Raw genomic sequence first — 18,759 nt, 5'->3', positions numbered from 1 at the left:
GGGATTTTTGATTGCAGCCTATAAATTGCATCATAAGAGCTCTCTGCGTAAATGTATGTTTATCTAATTGCTGGGAAAAAATCCCATTAACATTTTCAACAAACACTAATGAAACTCTGCTGTGTAGTTGATATTTGTGGTTAGAGAAGAACGAGGGTGGCGCAACATAGAATAAATAGGTTAGTTGTGAGTTTAGCAAGTGCAGTTTGATTGAAAGCCTTTTTGAGTTGTACAATAATGGATGTAACTATGTGGTCACACAATGGAGTAGTCATTTATACCATGAAATTAATTAATTAAAATGTATACTACACGAGAGCTTTGGCTTGGCCTTCACGGAATTCCACTTTCTCTCTAAACTGGACAGTCTGCCCTGCCCTTGCAGTTTAACCAAAAACACGCAGAACCATTTTACAAACCAAAACTGAATGTTTTATTTCCCCACATTCACCTTTTTTTAATACATTTTTAAATAAGGTAGAAAAGCAAATATTGTGAGCAATAAAAAAAAGAAAAAAAGAAGGCTTTTGGGCGATTCCCACTAGAGGAGCATTTATGAAGTCCATGTAATGGGCCCAGTGCAGCTTCTAGTTGGAGTTTGATTCTGTTACAGATCTGGCCGTGTCGGAGGCAAAGGACCACAATGGCGTCAGGCAAATGACAGTCACAGTAACATTACAGAGCCGTTAAAGCTTTCGCAGCCACTCTGCGTCCTAAAGGCAAGGTCAGGTCTGTGATGGCCAACACAATTTTGGGACTGGATAACGTAGAGACTTTCACCAACTCAGACACCTGGGAGTGAAAGATAAAAACAGGAGAATATTGAGAGAACAGAGCCCCTATGACAATGGAGATCTAATGCTCTGGCTGGAGGGGGCAGTGAGGTGATCGGCCCTGGATATCCCTGGAACTATGATAGGGCTACTGTTTCCATTTATGAAAATAAATGTTCTCGTGCTATGATGCAAAGGCCAAATGCAGCCAACCTTGCTGCACAGCTCTACAGTACTGATGTGTGTTGAGGGATTAGCCGAGTGAAACTGTTGGGGATGGGGCTGAAGAGCTTGAGAACTGGGGCTAAAGGCAAAAACTGAAGAGGAATTTACTTCCCCTTAAAAATTGTATTCAGATTCCTCTATCCCCATATTCTCTCATAGGTTATGCCCAATGTCTGCTTTTCCCTCTCCCTCTTGCACTCACCATGCTAAACGGCATGAACTGCAGGATGCAGCCTTTTCCACCCAGCTCCAGGCTCTCTACACACTCCTCCATAAACCACTGTACAAACTGCGTCTGGGCACCCGCCGTCTTGGCTCCCAGGACAGACGAGATCAACAGGAAAAGATTGGCTGCAATACACACAAATCTCCAAAAAGTCAAATCTGCACATAAAACAGAGAATTTATTCATTTATCAACACAGGGCAAATTTGCCCATGGCAAGTAACCCATGGCAACCAATCAAATTCATTGTGCTTGTGTTCAGAAAGGGTGACTAGCAAGATTTCTGATGGTGGTCCGGACTCCATGACATTTAGCAATAAGCAGAAAAGGCATCTTACCAAGAACTCTGTTCAATGGTTCTTTGGAGCTGATGTTATGGATCTGGGAGGCAGAGAGGGAGCTGTTCATTGGACGATCCACTGCAAGAGAAGAATAAACAGAATGTCATCATCCTTCGCCACTCAATGAATATGTCTTTGCATTCAGAAAAATGCCTTTTTTGACCAGGGAAAAGCCATTAGGAAAACATATGCAATATATCCTTGCCTCCCCAATTACTCAGGAAACCCACTTCCATTCTACATTTCCAGGATTGCACATGCTTGTGCGCGCCTCAACAGGAGTCATCCAAATTCCAAGTGGGGGCACACGATGCCAGGCAATTTGCGCCCTGCTGAAAATTCTCTATGACATCGTCAATGACTTCATAGTGCCAAGTTGTGCAGTGAAAAATGCAAGATTCTTGCATATTTCAACATGAAAGGAGAAGTAGGAAAGGAAATGACAGGATGCTATTTTTATGCATAAAACCACTCATTCTAGGAAAGGAAGATGGGAGGAAAAGGATGCCCCAAGGTTATTGGCTTTTGACTCACAGAAGCACGCACGTTACCAAGGAGCTTTCCTTTGGGTTCAGTGAGGGAATATATTTCATCATTATAATGGGAACCCACATCCTGGCATTATAAAAAGCTCTAAATGAGGAGTACGTCAGTCAGGCTTGTTCTGCCTATTTCAGATTTATCAAGCGGCTGTTACAGTAGCACATCATATTAAAACCATGGGAACGCATCGAGTTTGGGAATTTTCAGGGGTGAGTAACCTCACTGAAAATCACAGGCGCTTGGAAATTCCTAGGAGCAGAAACAAAACCAAAAAAAACAAGTGCCTCCATACTTTATCACTGGTGGTTTATCAGGATGTATGGTAAATAATGTAACATCTGCCTTAGGTCAGGATACTAAGCCCTGTGACATGCGTGTTGGATATGTGCCTGTAGAAAAGGAAAACTTCAAATCCCACCAGCATAGTCCTAACACTAAATGCATCTTATGTTTAACACAATAGTACGTGCTAAACACTTAGTACTAAAAGGTTATTTTATCCTGACACCACCAATGAAACAGGGATAATGTAGAAACAATAAAAACTCCTCTAATTGAACTGTAGGTTCCCAACAGTCTGGAGCCAGCAGAGCGCTGGGAGGATAACAGAGCTATTTTGTCTATATTTTTAATAGGGAATCCACCTGCAAAGAGTCCCCATTCATTTGAGAATTGTCTCGACTGTCTTGCTGCACGTTTAAAGCACTGTGGCGTCTGATCCTTCACCCAAGGATGCTGTTCAGAACTGGGCCGTGGACCCTCCTTACCTGGGTTGGCCTGCACATTGTGTTCCTCCTCATTGGAGCTCAGAAGGCGCATGAGTTTTGATTGCTGGGTGTCATCTAGGGGAAATAAGCTGCTGTAATCCTGGGGCAGAGAAAAAACAAGCTTTAGGACAAATACATACACACAGGACATAACCAGCTTCATGGAAATGTAAAGCAGTGAGTTGCAGCATTGTTTTTCCAATACATTGAGTGCTGAGCAGCCAGCAAGTTTGCCTGTATTTATATTTAAGTGGATGACATGAAGTTGAAAGCATTGCAGTTTTAAGAGACTAGGACTCAAACAGCAGTGTGAGAACCTCCAAGGACTGTCAAACCGAATTATGATTTATTTATTAGTTACTTTACAGAAACACAGTAGATATGCCACAGTTTTTGGTGTAACAGCAGATGAATAGATTTCCTTGCAATCATCTATAAAACGCAATTCACCTCGATATCTTCCCTGTGCCGTTTCCTCTGCCGGGGAGATGGCTGTCCCTTGTTTTGGGTGGAGTAAGAGGTCATTGCACACCAGACCGATAGCCTGTGGAGAGAATGGACAAAACTGCATACACATTCCAATTCACCAAAGAGACCTAATGTAACACAATATCACTTGTGTTCCACTCGCATGGAAATGTGAAAAATAAGAACTAAATTCACTGTATCACAGCTCCTATCATTTGTCAGTGTCATACACTATGGAAGGGATTCCCAAACTGTGGTTAGAGTGGGATTTGAATGCCTATTTGCATTCCTAGATATGCCTGAAAACCCATCTTGAAGGTCAGTCAGGGTGAGAACTGGGGCAGTCCATGGAACTACGTCCCTATATCTGTATCTTTGTTAGGTGGGGGATGACCACAGTCTAGACCAGGGGTCCCTAACCTTTTTGAACCGTGAGCCACATTCAAATGTAAAAAGAGTTGGGGAGCAACACAAACATGAAAAAGTCCCTTGGGGTGCCAAATAAGAGCTATGATCGGCTATTTGGTAGCCCCTATGTGGACTGGCAGCCTACAAGAGGCTCTACTTGGCACTATACTTAGTCTTTATGCAATTAAAACATGCTTTCAAGCTTGGAATTCATAAATAATCACCTGCTTTGAGAACCCTGAGAGCAACATCCAAGGGGTTGGAGAGCAACATGTTGCTCACGAGCGACTGGTTGGGGTTCACTGGTCTAGACCTTCCCAATGAGACAACCATTGCCTTATGGGAAGGTACAATATATTTCCTACAGATTTCAGATCTGTCCATTTGACTGAACATTATTACCGATGTAGCTCACTCACTTTGCCAGTGCTCTGCCAGGAGGGTCCATCAGCATGTGCCATTTGGCAGAATCTGTAAGCAGGGAGGGCAGCACGTGTCCTAGAAGGGTGAGCGTCAGCTGCTGCATGTCCAAACAGAAGATGGCATAGAGCAGCTCAACTGCCCTTAAAGCAAACTCCAATCGGGTTTCCCTCAACAGCTCCTATGTATTAAAAAAATATGTATTTATCTTTGGCCTTTACTATCCGTTTGCTTACAAGAGAATCCTCCCCTCACTCACCTTTACAAGATTATTGCAAAACCAGTAGACACCCCCCATGTGAAGCAACGTATCAAAGTTGTGCAGGGTACGGCTATCGACCCATCCCTTCTCTAAGGTGGAGCTGAATGCCCCCCGCAGAACTTCCTTTATGGGCGTCTTAGGAGGCAGGCGATGAATGTACGGCATCGGCTCACTTCCTGCGGCTGAGAATTTTATCTGAGTGGTGGTCTGCTGCAGAACCTCAGAGCACATGTTGTCCAGGATAGAGCTCATGATTATAACACTGAGAGGAGAAAAAAGCCAGCATAGTAAAATGCTTGCGATTATATAGGGAAGGAAACATGTAGGACCAAAATATAATGACTGCACATAAAAGATGCAGCATCTGTGGCGCAAGGTGCAGCAAATGCTCAGGAAACTCACCGCTCACTGTAGAACTGCAAAGTATTGTCCCCAAACATGGGTGATCCCAACTGCCGGATCATCTGCAGAGATTTGTCTCGCTCGTCTAGTCCCAGCATTCGGACGTGAGCCACGAGCCAGGCCACTGCGCATACAGCCAGACTGCACACCTTCCCTTTAATGTTGTCTGTGATTTTCTGCAGCACACAAAGCAACTCCATTACACTGAACATTGGTCAGGCCACTTACTGCCCGTGTAGCAAAAGGTTTATCGGCTACAGCAATACAGCTTACACCACTTAGAATTATGACAGCAAAGGTCTGTATCCATAAAGTCAATGTACTCGCTGGAAGTAACAGGCAAGAGTCCCTGATGTCTATATTATTTGCCAGGGATCCCTGATATCTCTATATAAAATAACACCTGCATATAAGAAACAGAAGAGAGATCCCCGATGTCTGTATCAGAAGTAGGTAGAAGGTACATGATCATTGCCAGTGAACACCAGTTAATACCTGAATGGCCTCAGAGGACAATACACCATTTTCCCAGGCATTATGAATCTCCAGTATTGCTGCAGGGATACTCAGGCACACCTCATGCCACTTTGTCTGACTGTGGAACAGAATAAGGATATAAGCTAGCACCAGCAACAATAGATAGATAGATAGATAGATAGATATAAAATGACATACGCCAGCTTCATTTCTGTGGACGTATTGAGCAGAGCGACCAGGGCTTCCACCTTTGCAATATCTGGATGCCTAAAGCATGGGTGGTCTGGATTCAGCACCCGCCCTTCCCCTGGCATACACGTTTGCATCCAACTTTCAAAGAAAGGCATCTCGCCACCTGGACATCCCTCAGATAGGATCATCTGCAGAAAAAAGTTCCAATGTACTTAGTACTTCATGTTTCCCATATGCCATATTACCCATTCATGTGGGGGACAAAGAAAACAGAAACTGATATTTAAGAGATTGACTTACCTCCGAGCCGTAGGTCTGCGCCACATGACAGAGCATCAGGAAGGAAATATCAAAAAGCAGGGCTCGGACATTGGCCGCCTTTGCTGAGGAGACAGTGAGTCTAGTTCAGTGGCCTATTCACTAATCTATGTGCAATGGACGAGGGAAGGGAAAGGTTTATAGACAGATTTATAGACACACTTACAGCTCTCTACTCCAATATGTCTTGTGAATTCATTCAGCCTGAAAGACAGAAAACAAGAAATATGTTAAACGGGTTGGTCACCTTTAAATTAACCTTAACCGGTGATATTGTGAGACAATTTTTAATTGGTTTTAATTTTTTACTATTTGTACAGACAGATAGAATTTTAATTTCCAAATTAGGATTTGGAGTTGGTGCAGAATTAATGCTTGGCTAAAATAAAAAATAGGGATTTTGTGCATCCCTAAATAAAATGCGAAAGCAAATAAAGAGGAGAGCGCCATCTACTGGAGAGATTGAGTCGGCACAAGAAGAGCCTTGTTCTAGCTATAAAATGTGAAGTTTCCATAACTGCACATATTTCAGATTTCAAATACTGACCACTACAGAACTATGTGTTGAAGTGTAAATGAGAAACAGCTCATAAAGCCAAAAGAAAGAAAAAACACACAGTGGTTTTACAATAATTAATGAGAACTAGATATAATTAGTATCAGTCCAGCACCAAGTACATTAAAAGCAATAATTAAAAATGGAAATATTAACATGATGGATCCGTTTCCTCTCTGCTGTAGAACAAGGCCTTTCTGGCCAGGTCCGGACTGAGAATTAAAATAGGCCCTGGCATTTCAGGTGCATAGAGGCCCAAACAGCCCCCACCAGCCCACTAAATAGTGACTTTCTATGGGACCTTATAGCAGCCCCTCTGGCATTTGCCAGCACCCACAGATTGCCAGTCCGGGCCTGTTTCTGGCTATTCCTTTGGTACTAGGGTAGCGTTTCAAAAAAAAAAAAGGCTATTTTACCTAGTGGCTATAAAGCCTTACTAGAGGCCAACAGTCTTGCCTTAATGCCAGACGGGCAAGAGCAATAGCAGTCTCGCTGTGAGCCAAATAGAGGGGCAGTTTTCTCTTAGTGCTGTGCTACCACCGATGCCACTAAAGGGAAGAAACTCCCCAGTATACTGCCTGATAGTGACACGGGTCTAGATCAACTGTGTTTTGCCAGTGAGGGTTGAAGTCTAAGGCCCAAAACACAAGTGCCAGTTATTATACAGAAAGGTCCCTTTGTACTTGTGCCTCCAAAGTAGAGCTGGAGAAGAGTTTAATTTACTTGGCCCTTGCCAATAGCATGGGCAGTGTCAGTAGCAGCACCAGCTGGCATACAATACTGCCCATTACTCATTAGCCCATCAGTGGCAGCCAATAAACAGCATGGCATATATTTCCTGGGACTGAAATTTGCAAATCCCAAGGCCTATTCACCAGGGCCAGGTGGCAAAAAAAAACCCACGTCTCGTTGGGTGACCCATTAGAAGAACGTGGGCTGGTGCAACACTCGGCCCATTGCAGAGTAACAGCTGGCACATGGGCAGTACCATTCAGTAAGGTTTCGTTTAGAGGAGGGTCCGTTTGGCAGCGAGTTCAGAGATGGGATCACATTACGTTGCTGGATAACTTACAGCCAAGCACATTTCAAGGAAACAGCTGTCATGTAGGAGAACCATTTCATAAAGCGGGCTTATAGAGAACACTAATTCACTGTACTGGGTGCCCTAGAGAATGGCCCGTCTCACAATATCAGTTGGCCGAGAGCCAGGCCCATTGCACAGCCAGCTGTCTTACACAAGCAGATTCAAGTTTCCATTTAAAAAAAACTGAATTCCTTCATCCTTCCTTCTTTCTAGATACTAATTTCATTATCTAGATGCCTATGCTTACAGAATAAAAATGACCCACTTATTCACTGGATGTACATTCATTTGTATGGATTGACAGACACAGTTACATAAGGGAAGGTACAGGGTGGAGGATCTGTTGCAGAAGAGGCTACAGACGACTACAAATGTCCATAAATTGCAAACTACAGTTTTGTGGTTATGATTGGTTGCTTGCTAATGGTTGTCTCTGCCTTACTATGAACCAGTTCATATTTTACCATTTTCTCGATGGAGGCTGTGGGGCTGCTTTACTAAAATACATTTAAAAGTAAAAATTGCTCCAGTATCTCCTGATATAGCGATGCTCAACTATCAATTCTTGTGTTAACTGCAAATGTGTTGTCTTGCCCTAATGCATTTCAATGTCGTTCCTCTCACACCTATAGTTTTGCCATGTTTATCTAAACACTCAAATGCCTTCTAAATGTTACTTTAAAACTTACTGGATGAATTTGCGGGCAAAGGACTTGAGTTTCCCCGTGGCTGCCGCTGCGGCTAACAGCAGGTCCAGGCTCTTGCCAGACAGCATGTGACCCAGGACTCCCAGAAGTCCCTCCGGAGACTTGGAATGGTCAGCATCCATTGTCTAGGGAATAAGATCAGCACATAGTAAAGGCATAACAGATATCACTTCTGAAAGGAACCCTGACTGCAGTCCATATAAAATAAAATAGAAAGACTGTAGCTTTGAAATCTGGCATCGCCTTCAGATCAATTACAGTGTGAAAAGTTAATACAGGTATTGACCCATTATCCAGAATATCTTGAGACTAAGGGGCAAATTCACTAAGGCGCGAAGCGCCGAACGCTAGCGTTAATTCGCTAGCATTTGGCATTTTCGCTACTGCGCAAATTCACTAACGAACGCTGGCGTAGTTTCGCTAGTGTTACTTCGCAACCTTACGCCAGGCGAATCTTCGCTAGCGACGAAACTACGCAATTTCACTAACGCGCGCAGTGTACTGAACGCTACCTTTTACGCTAGACTTCCTTCGCCACCTCAGACCTGGCGAAGCGCAATAGAGTAGATAGGGATTGTTTCAAAAAAAGTCAAAATTTTTTCTAAGTCCCAAAAAACGCTGGCGTGTTTTCTACATGATGGCTGATAGGCTGAAAAAGATCGAAAAATTTTTGGGGCTCCCCTCCTTCCCCCCTACATTTCCTGACTCATGGCAACTTACCTTGACAGTGGGCACATGTGTAGGGCAAAATAAACATTTTATTTGCAGATTTGAAGGTTTTCTAGGCATTTGTAGTGCAGATACGTGTTCCTCCATTGAAATTTGAATTTCGCGCCGTATGCAAATTAGCCTTCGCTAGCGCAACTTCGCTTTATATAGCGAAACAACGCTAGCGCAACTCCGCAACCTTACGCTACCCCTGTGCGCAACTTTGGATTTTAGTGAATTTGCGAAGCGCTGGCGAAACTACGCCTGGCGATGTGCATCTTAGTGAATTTGCCCCTTAGGGTTTTCCACATAACGGATCTTTCCGTGATATGGGTCTTTTTACCTTAAATCTACTAGAAAATCATATAAACATGAAATAAACCCAATAGGCTGGTTTTGCCTCCAATAAGGATTAATTATATCTTAGTTGGGATCAAGTACAAGCTACTAGTGATGTGCGGGGCTGGTAAAACCCGACCCGCACCGGACCCCGCCTCCCTCCCTCCACCCACCCAAGCCCGACCTCCGGGTTCCTTTTATAGACCCGCACCGACCCACCGATAACAGGATGAAGAGCTCGACCCCGGACCCAACGGCCACCCACAAACGGGGCTACGAGGTCGGCCAGAACCCAACCAACCCGCGGGTATCGAGCGGCCCGCACATCTCTACAAGCTACTGTTTTATTATACTGAAAGGAAATCAGTTTTAGAAAATTTGGATTATTTGGATAAAATGAAGTCCATGAGAGACAGTCTTTCCGTAATGTGAGCTTTCTGGATAACGGGTTTCCGGATAACAGATCCGAAACCTGGCCTGCTTAATCTCTTGTATGAGTTATTGGTCATTCATTGTGTATACAGTCTGCATGTTTAATATATACACCCATTTATTGTTCACTGCTGCAGAATATGTTGGCAATACAATAATAATAATGATAAATACACAGCCTGAGAAGTGTCACCTTAAGAATGTTTGTGACTGTTGGCTCCGCTCTGAGTATTAACCCTGGATTGGGCTGGATTGTAGAGTTTTCAGATGATTTCAGACGGGGAGCCTGTTCCCTGTCCGCTGTCCTGGTAGAGGCGGCAAAGGGAAACAGCGTGCAATGAATTTGTATTGAGCAATGCACACTTACAGGAATATACAATAAAGGTAGAAAAAATAGAAGAAATGGGCCTTACCGTTTTGCCATGAGGTTTTCCATGTTCTGCTCTGAAAGCAAACCCAGCTTGTTGCACTCCTGTAGTAACAGACTCACGCAGTCACAGCTAGCCAAAAAAAAAAAGGGACTAAATTAAGAAATGGCTGCCTTTAACAAGATGATTTTAGAGAGCAGTAAAAAGGTGCTGCGCCTGAAAATCCACAGGTTGCTCAATTGTGGAGAAATGATTTTTATTGTAGCTCTTGCCTTCATTTATTATCATGTATTCCTATAACTTTTATAAACTACACGGAGCAGCATCAAGGACACACAGGGGAAAGAAGACCTACTTGCATCTCTGGTCAGCTTTGTCCAAGAGGGGAGTCAGCTTCAGAAGGTATTCAAATGCACACTTCATATCCTCATTGAAATCCTACAGAGGGGAAAGAGTGTTACGGCATTGTATATTTCAATTGCAAGTGATGGTTAATAAAGATAGAAGACTGATGAGTAGCTGTAACCTGCTCCATTGAAGAAAGCTTCTTTAATTTTGCCAAAGCCTGTGGGATCTGGGGAGAACACAAAATAAAACAGATGTAAAGGAAAATAAAGTGAAACAGATGATTGTGTGATTAATATTTTAGGCCACAGTTAAAGAGGGATCATTGTTTTCTGAACAATGACACAGTTTAAGGCCTATGGATAAAACTAGGAAAAACCATTTGAATCTGGGGTAAAAACATAAATAAGGAATGTCTCAGGGCTCTTGGTAAGTCTGTGCAAGACTAGGGATGGGCGAATTTTACCCGTTTCGCAAAAAATTTGCTGCCGGTGAAATGTCGCTGACGCCCATTAAAGTGTATGGGCCTCAATTTTTTTGACGCACGTCTTTTTATTTTGACGCACAACGCCATACAAGTCTATGGGCATAATTTTTTTGGCGAAACAAGGCTAAACAATTTGCCCATCCCTATGCAAGACCACTTGAATAGTAAATGGCTAGAATAAAATATTTCGCCGGTAACTTTCCCCTTAACCCTGTATTAAAATGTAACCTCATCCTAAAATCATTCAAAACAGTTTTGCGCAAACATCTTTCAGAAAGGAGTTCAGGGAATTCCACGGCACACTGTGGGTTTATTACCCTCCTGATATATCAATCTATAATACGCTAGATGTGATCCTTTCTGATTGGAAACGCACCTTAAGAAAAGTGAAAGCCGTCCATTTTAACTCCTCTGTCCCTTCCGGGGACTCTATTAACCCCACGATGCAAGCCTTCCAGACCTCCAAGAGAAACAGGTGCAATGGGATTCGCTGCATTATAGAGAGACGTTCACAGATCAGATCATGATTAATAAGGAGTGCATTTTTTACAAGTGAAAAAAGCCTGCACAGCAGGAGAGCCCTACCACTTCCCAGCCTGACTCAGTATAAAACTCCTCACCTGCATCCTCTTTACGGTGTTCATTTGTTCCACCAGAGGTTGTGCATCGCCTGTCAGATTCATGGTGCCTTCAAGCATCACAACTGCATGAACTGTGGGGAACCCATTGGTCTGAAGCTGGTCTGAATGAACAGAAAGCATGGAGGGGATGCTATGCGAGAGAGAGGAAAATGTAATTATATTTATTTTCATTATAGTTGATATTATTCGGTTATTTTGCTAGAACACAGATGTTTTCTTTGTTTACATGTACATGAATTTTAGCATAATAGTAAAAGAACAATAACTGAGCAAGAGAACACAGTATTACAGAGACAAACATGGATTCTCTCGTATCATATGATCTATGAAATGTGCTAAATAATTAGATCATTACAGCTCATGATCCATGTATATATTATAAATGTCCCCCTACCTTCTTATAAGTGAAACACATTCCTCGGCCTGGTTCCTGAGCTGAACACTAGGCAGGAGACTGATGCTCTCGGATAATCTGAGCTGAGACTGTTCCACCGATGTCCATGAAGCTGCAAGACAAACAACAAGTTCAAGTCATACCGGGTGTAATGGGAACCCAATCTGCCCTTTTGTGCTGGTGAAATAACTCAACACATAAGAATTCGCAAATAGATATATAAATACCGGTATAAATAATATAAACCTTAAAGGAAAAAGGTTACAAGGTTAGGGGCACATTAGCATAAAATTACATGAAATGGTTTCAATGAGCAAAGGGGAAACATGAAGGTGTATAAACAATAAATATTGGACTACAACATAACATAATATAGGAGGTAACCATCACACTGTAGTTATACACTTAAAGCCAGTATATGGTATGTCCTATATAAGTCCCACTGGTGCTCCGTCCCGACACCATATATTCCAACAAATAACATTCCAACAAAAGGACAGGATGCAGGATAATTGTGCAATTTTATTGCAATCCACTCAACGTGTTTCAGGCATCACATGTGAAAATTTACACACCTCCCTCGCCTTTCCTATGACAATTCCTGCTAGATGGTGCAAAACTCTTTAGACCAGGGATCCCCAACCTTTTGAACCCGTGAGCAACAGTCAGAAGTAAAAGGAGGTGGGGAGCAACACTAGCATGAAAATAGTTCATGGGGAGCCAAATAAGGACTGTGATTGGCTATTTGGTAGCCCATATGAGGACTGACAGCCTATAGGAGACTCTGTTTGGCAGTACAACTGGTTTTTATATAACCAAAACTTGTCTCCAAACCAGGAATTTAAAAAATAATCACCTGCTTTGAGGCCACTGGGAGCAACATCCAAGGGGTTGGAGAGCAACATGTTACTCACGAGCTACTGGTTGGGGATCACTGCTCTAGACGGTCGGCACACGTAAATCATAGTAATTACAGCTGAATGGAAGAGAGCAGCACAACACCATTTTGTTGCAGGTGGGGAGCTTCCCCATTTATTTTTCACCACAAGAAACATTTCAGTCTAAATTGTTTCTTATAATATGTATTTTTCAAAAGATTGTAACACTGTTTTACTTTTCACAGATAAACCGGTGAAGAGAAATCATAGAGCTAATGATAAAAAACCCCGCTGGCTGTGAGTAATTATACCACGAGATGCTATATTATTATATATACCACTGTAGTCTGGATTTATATATTCCTGCACTGTGATAATTGGTTTATCTGATGCTTGACACGGACATCCTTGATTTGATTTATTGAGAAGAAAATCCCTTCTTTTTTGTGACACTACAAAATGGACCCTCAGATTAGGGTTGGACAGGACAGAGTACCAAGCCTCAATTTGGATCCATACAGGAACTTGGGAACGTGTGGTTGGTGGGTGTGGCCTAATGGGCTTTAAAATGTGATGGTTTGCACTGTGTGTTTATCCTGATGAAGGGTGGGTGAAACCCCCCCCGCGAAACGTTGATTTTCTTGTGGTGAAAAATAAATGGGGAAGCTCCCCATCTGCAACAAAATGTTGTTGTGCTGCTCACTTCCATTCAGGCATCACATGCCCTTTTTCCAGTCTTGTGTATAGGAGGTAAATCAGTAGCATCCAAATGCCAGGAAAATACGGGAGGAATTCCCTGTACAAAGATTCATTCCTGATGACTTACTCGGTTCCTCTAGCTTGGCAATGTGGATAAGGGCCCGATTCTTGGTGCTGCCGAGAATGGATTTCAGTCTCTGCAGACACATAGAAAGGTGATTCTCCCCAGCCACTGGATCTAGAACATCCTTGAGTTTATCAGTGTAAAATGTAGCGCAGCGCAGAAGCCAGTTCAGAGCACTCATAAGGGCCCGGCAAAGTCCAATGCATTCCTCTGCCTTCCCATGACAACTGGGAGTAGAAAGAAATGAACGAGACAAAGAAATTAAGGCACAAGAAAAAGCAAATGCAACGGAGTTTGAGAGGAATGGGGAAGAAATAAAGGGAAGTCAACAAGCAAGGCTTGCGATAGTTGGGTCAGATGAACATAAAATATATTCAAACCTGAGGTTGTCACAAAACATATCCATGATTTCCAACAGGGACTGGATGCAGAGATCTCTTGAGAAATCATCAAACTGTAAAGGAAAGACATTTAACTAAGAATGACTGTAGAATTGTAGTATCAGCACAGAGGAATGTGCAAGGCAGATAGGGACTGTAATATGATCATGTGTTCATTTTTACATAGAACAAATATGTCGCTCAAAACTGAAGGAGAGGGACAAAATGTAGGTGTGGCACGTGTGGAGCTTTGTTAGCCACTAAAAGACACTGGCTGCTGTCAATCACTTCATATTAATATGAATGGCACATAGAGGCGTGGCCTAGCTGCCAGAGGGTGTGGTTACTTGAATACGTATGTAAATAGACAGAAATATGCTCAAGCATGGGTTATTCCCTGTAGTGAACTCCAGTTTAAAGGAGAAAGGTCCACCTAAATATACCAGTAAACCCCCAAAGTAATGCTGCTCTGAGTCCCCTGACAAAAGAAACAGCACATTTCTTTCCTTCTATTGTGTACTCATGGGCTTCTGTATCAGACTTCCTGTTTTCAGCTTAAACCTGCAGGGCTAGGGCTTGAGCATGCTCAGTTTGCTTCTCTCTCCCTCCCTGCTGTAATCTGAGCCCAGAGCTATAAGTGAGCAGGGAGAGACTCAGGCAGGAAGTGATGTCAAGCTAATATGGCAGCTCCTATCCTAAACAAACAGAGAGTTTCTAGAGCTTTTTACTCAGGTATGGTAAAACATTCTACAGAATAAATATAGCATTCTAGCTTGCACTATTGCAGCTCATCTATTGGCAATAAATGCCTCCATAGCTTTCCTTCTCATTTAAGGTAATCTGGGCCCTTTCAGGTATTTAAATGGTGATGCAGGGTTGTGCTAGCGAAGAACTAGAGAAGAACTAGCACAACCCTTACACACTTAACCTGGAGAGATGATGCATGCCATACTATATAGGAAAAGTAAAATAAAATTGCCCTAACACTACTAAGAGCAAACTCTGTGGAACCCACATACCTTGCTGATTGCTGTAAGGACTGTAGAATAAGACACCATCTGGAGGAGAGGGGAGAGAACAGGTCAGTTGAATATGACAGTGGCCGGTATAAATACAGCACATGAGATTTGTCTCATCAGAGTGGACGTACTTGAGAATTGATGGCATATTTGAGGTACGACAAGATTAGTGGGTTGGGGGCTGGTCCAATCATGGCTTGATCCAGGAGTGCTTCTGCAAACAAGGAAAAAGTAAGAATTAGAAAAGCAAAAGGAGTATCTTTACATTGACCTCTGACATTTAATAATCTTTACAGTAAAGCTGTAGCAAGTAATGCCAGTCAGCAGCAGCCCAAATAAGGGCTTGAGTTGTATTAAATGGGGCACAGAGTCAAGGGAGGAGGGGGTCCCACTGTATAGAGCACTGGTAAGGCCCCATCTAGAATATGCCGTACAGTTTTGGTCTCCATCACTCAAACAGGACATTATTGTATTAGAGAGGGGACAGAGAAGGGCAACTAAGCTGGTAAAGGGAAAATCTTAGCTATGAGGAAAGACTGGCCAAATTGGGGATGTTCACGCTGGAGAAGAGGCGCTTAAGGGGTGATATGATAACTATGTATAAATATATAAGGGGATCATATAATAATCTCTCTAATGATTTATTTACCAGTAGGTCTTTCCAGCTCACACAAGGTCACCCATTCCGATTAGAAGAAAAGAGGTTCCAGCTAAATATTGGGAAGGGGTTTGTTACAGTGAGAGCTGTGAAGATGTGGAATTGTCTCCCTGAATCAGTGGTAAAGGCTGATACATTAGATAGGTATAAGGAAGGGTCGGGTGCTTTATTCACCAGTAGCTCCTCCCAGCAGACAGGAGGGAGCCAATGAGATTAGAGGAGGGAAAGGGGTGTTACAGGGAGAGCTGGGAAGTGAATCAGGGGTACAGGCTGATACATTAGATAGGTACAAGGAAGGGTCGGATGCTTTATTCACCAGTAGCTCCTCCCAGCAGACAGGAGGGAGCCAATGAGATTAGAGGAGGGAAAGGGGTGTTACAGGGAGAGCTGGGAAGTGAATCAGGGGTACAGGCTGATACATTAGATAGGTATAAGAAGGGGTTGGATGGTGTTTAGCAAGTGAGGGAATACAGGGATATGGGAGATAGCTCATAGTACAAGTTGATCCAGGGACTGGTCCCATTGCCATCTTGGAGTCAGGAAGGAATTTTTTCCCCCTCTAAAGGCAAATTGGAGAGGCTTCAGATGGGGTTTTTTGCCTTCCTCTGGATCAACTGGCAGGTTAAAAAAAAGTTAAAAGGTTAAACTTAATGGACATGTGTCTTTTTTCAACCTAACTTACTATGTTACTATGTAGTGAAGGCTGGGCGAGGTTGCTGGGGATTATAATGCACAAGATTTATAGGTCTGTAAATCAAATGAATGGTGCACTTTCCTAGTAAATATGTTTCAGTCGGTGGCAGCGATACTTCGAATCCACTATTTTGGATTGGGCCGAACCCCCGAATCCTTCACAAAAGATTCGGCCGAATACCAAACCCTAATTTACATATGCAAATTAGGGGTGGGAAAGGGAAAACATTTCTTACTTCCTTGTTTGGTGACAAAAAGTCACGCTATTTCCCTTCCTAATTTTCATATGTGAATTAGGATTCGGTTCGGCCGGGCAGAAGGATTCGGCCGAATCCTGCATTCGGTGCATCCATAGTCGGTGGTCCAGTTAAAATCTGACCTGCCAGATTCAGTATATCCCACGTCACTCCTTTGGGAAAGAATTTCTTCATGTTGATTGCCCACTGGTAATCGCTCCATCGCTCCTTCCAGGCCTGCAGGATGGCTTGCTTTAGATTCACCAGCTTCATGTTCAACTGCTGTGGATTGGACCGTGTATTAATGCACAATTATATCTGGATCTCATGGTCTACTGGGCTTGGGGTAAAAACACTACAATTCTAGATCCATTAAAAAGAATAGACATATTTTTTTTAAAAAAAAAACACTCATTCAGGCTAATTCTAAGCAACTTTTTTTTTAAAATTATTTGCCTTTTTCTTCTGACTTTTTCGGGCTTTCAAATGGGGTCACCGACCCTGACAACTAAAAAAAAATGCTCTGTAATGCAACAAATTGTTAGTTACGTTTTATTCCTCATCTTTCTGTTCAGGCCTCTCCTATTCATATTCCAGTCTCTTATTCAAATCAATGCATGGTTGCTAGGGGAATGTGGTCCATATCAACCAGATTACTGGATTTGCAAACTGGAGAGCAGCTGAATAAAAAGATAAATAAGTCAAAATCCTCCTCTTTCTGTTCAGGCCTCTCCTATTCATATTCCAGTCTCTTATTCAAATTAATGCATGGTTGCTAGGGGAATGTGGACCATAGCAACCAGATTACTGGATTTGCAAACTGGAGAGCAGCTGAATAAAAAGCTAAATAAGTCATTATCCTCCTCTTTCTGTTCAGGCCTCTCCTATTCATATTCCAGTCTCTTATTCAAATGAATGCATGGTTGCTAGGGGAATTTGGACCATAGCAACCAGATTACTGGATTTGCAAACTGGAGAGCAGCTGAATAAAAAGCTAAATAAGTCAAAATCCTCCTTTTTCTGTTCAGGCCTCTCCTATTCATATTCCAGTCTCTTATTCAAATCAATGCATGGTTGCTAGGGGAATGTGGTCCATAGCAACCAGATTACTGGATTTGCAAACTGGAGAGCAGCTGAATAAAAAGCTAAATAAGTCAAAATCCTCCTCTTTCTATTCAGCCCTCTCCTTTTCATATATACATGGTTGCTAGGGGAATTTGAACCCTAGCAACTAGATTGTGGAAATTGCAGCTGCTGAATAAAAAGCTAAATAAGTCAAAACCCACTATTAATAAAAAATGAAAACCGATGGCAAATTGTCTCAGTATATTCCTCTGTACATCATAGTAACAGTTAAATTAAAGGGGAAGAAGCCCTTTGAGCACATGGGAAGGGATGTATGGTAGAGAATAGATGAGAATGTCTCTGTCCCATTAATAAGCTGTACAAGGGACAGCGCATAATGAAGGGCAGCAGATCGCTTTCTACACACCGATCCAGACTCCCGCTCTCCGCAGGACAGAGCCGATCGCTTACCAGAGGCCGCAGCTGTTTAAATGTCCCGCAAGCCAATTAAAGTCCAGTTCCGCAGTTCCTACCGGGCCAGCGATTACAGACGTCACCAGTCGCGGCCCAGTGACGTCACGGCGGCATGTATATAAGCGCAGGGACGCCTCACGCAGCCGCACTAATGTGGGGACGGGGCGGGGCGAGTGAATGTGGCAACGTAGCAGGTGCTGGTCTGTGGCGGGAAATGATGGCTGAAGGGAATGTTAGACTAAAACTAAGTCATTTACTGTCTCCTAGAACTATTGTATCATGAAGCAACAATAAAATTATCCCTGTTGGCTACAAGCTCTACACTTTACCTACTCACTCTCTTGCTCCTGAAAATATTAGTGACTGGAAATGAAATGAGTCTGTTCAGAGTTCCAATAAACAAGGGCTCATTCAGGTGCAGACTGTGTGACATTGACTAAAAGTACTTAGTTACTCTTTATTTCCTATTAATAACACTGGGATCAACCATCATTTTTACTGGCCAAGCTGGTAAAATATCGGCCATGTGGCAACCCTACTCACAATGAACCAGTGCACCCTGACAGTCCACGTAGTCACTAGCGTTGCCACCTTTTCTGGAAAAAAAAAACGGCCTTCCTATTAGGGTTGCCACCCAGCCAGTATTTTATC

At 42.8% G+C, this 18,759-nt stretch overlaps 1 protein-coding gene across 3 annotated transcripts; it reads right to left on the bottom strand.

Annotated features, from left to right (window-relative positions):
- Positions 1-409: 409 nt before the first annotated feature.
- Positions 410-18,261, bottom strand: med24.L (mediator complex subunit 24 L homeolog). 3 transcript variants are annotated; one of them, XM_018234090.2, is made up of 26 exons: positions 18,106-18,261; positions 16,713-16,851; positions 15,114-15,196; positions 14,983-15,021; positions 13,964-14,037; positions 13,587-13,810; positions 11,883-11,994; positions 11,468-11,618; positions 11,224-11,337; positions 10,542-10,589; positions 10,371-10,453; positions 10,061-10,147; positions 9,841-9,952; positions 8,151-8,293; positions 5,988-6,025; positions 5,804-5,886; positions 5,510-5,691; positions 5,330-5,429; positions 4,835-5,010; positions 4,430-4,694; positions 4,170-4,351; positions 3,325-3,418; positions 2,875-2,974; positions 1,562-1,642; positions 1,201-1,349; positions 410-792 (listed from the first exon to the last, which is right to left on the bottom strand). In XM_018234090.2, exons 2-26 carry the CDS (start codon positions 16,840-16,842, stop codon positions 676-678), a joined length of 2,967 nt encoding a protein of 988 aa, XP_018089579.1. In that variant the 5' UTR covers positions 16,843-16,851; positions 18,106-18,261; the 3' UTR covers positions 410-675.
- Between the last annotated feature and the right edge of the window lie 498 nt (positions 18,262-18,759).

The sequence above is a fragment of the Xenopus laevis genome, chromosome 9_10L, assembly GCF_017654675.1.
Source record: "Xenopus laevis strain J_2021 chromosome 9_10L, Xenopus_laevis_v10.1, whole genome shotgun sequence".
In the NCBI taxonomy this organism is placed as follows: domain Eukaryota; kingdom Metazoa; phylum Chordata; class Amphibia; order Anura; family Pipidae; genus Xenopus; species Xenopus laevis.
The sequence above is the reverse complement of the archived record's forward strand: the minus strand, read 5'-3'. Positions and strand labels throughout refer to the sequence as shown.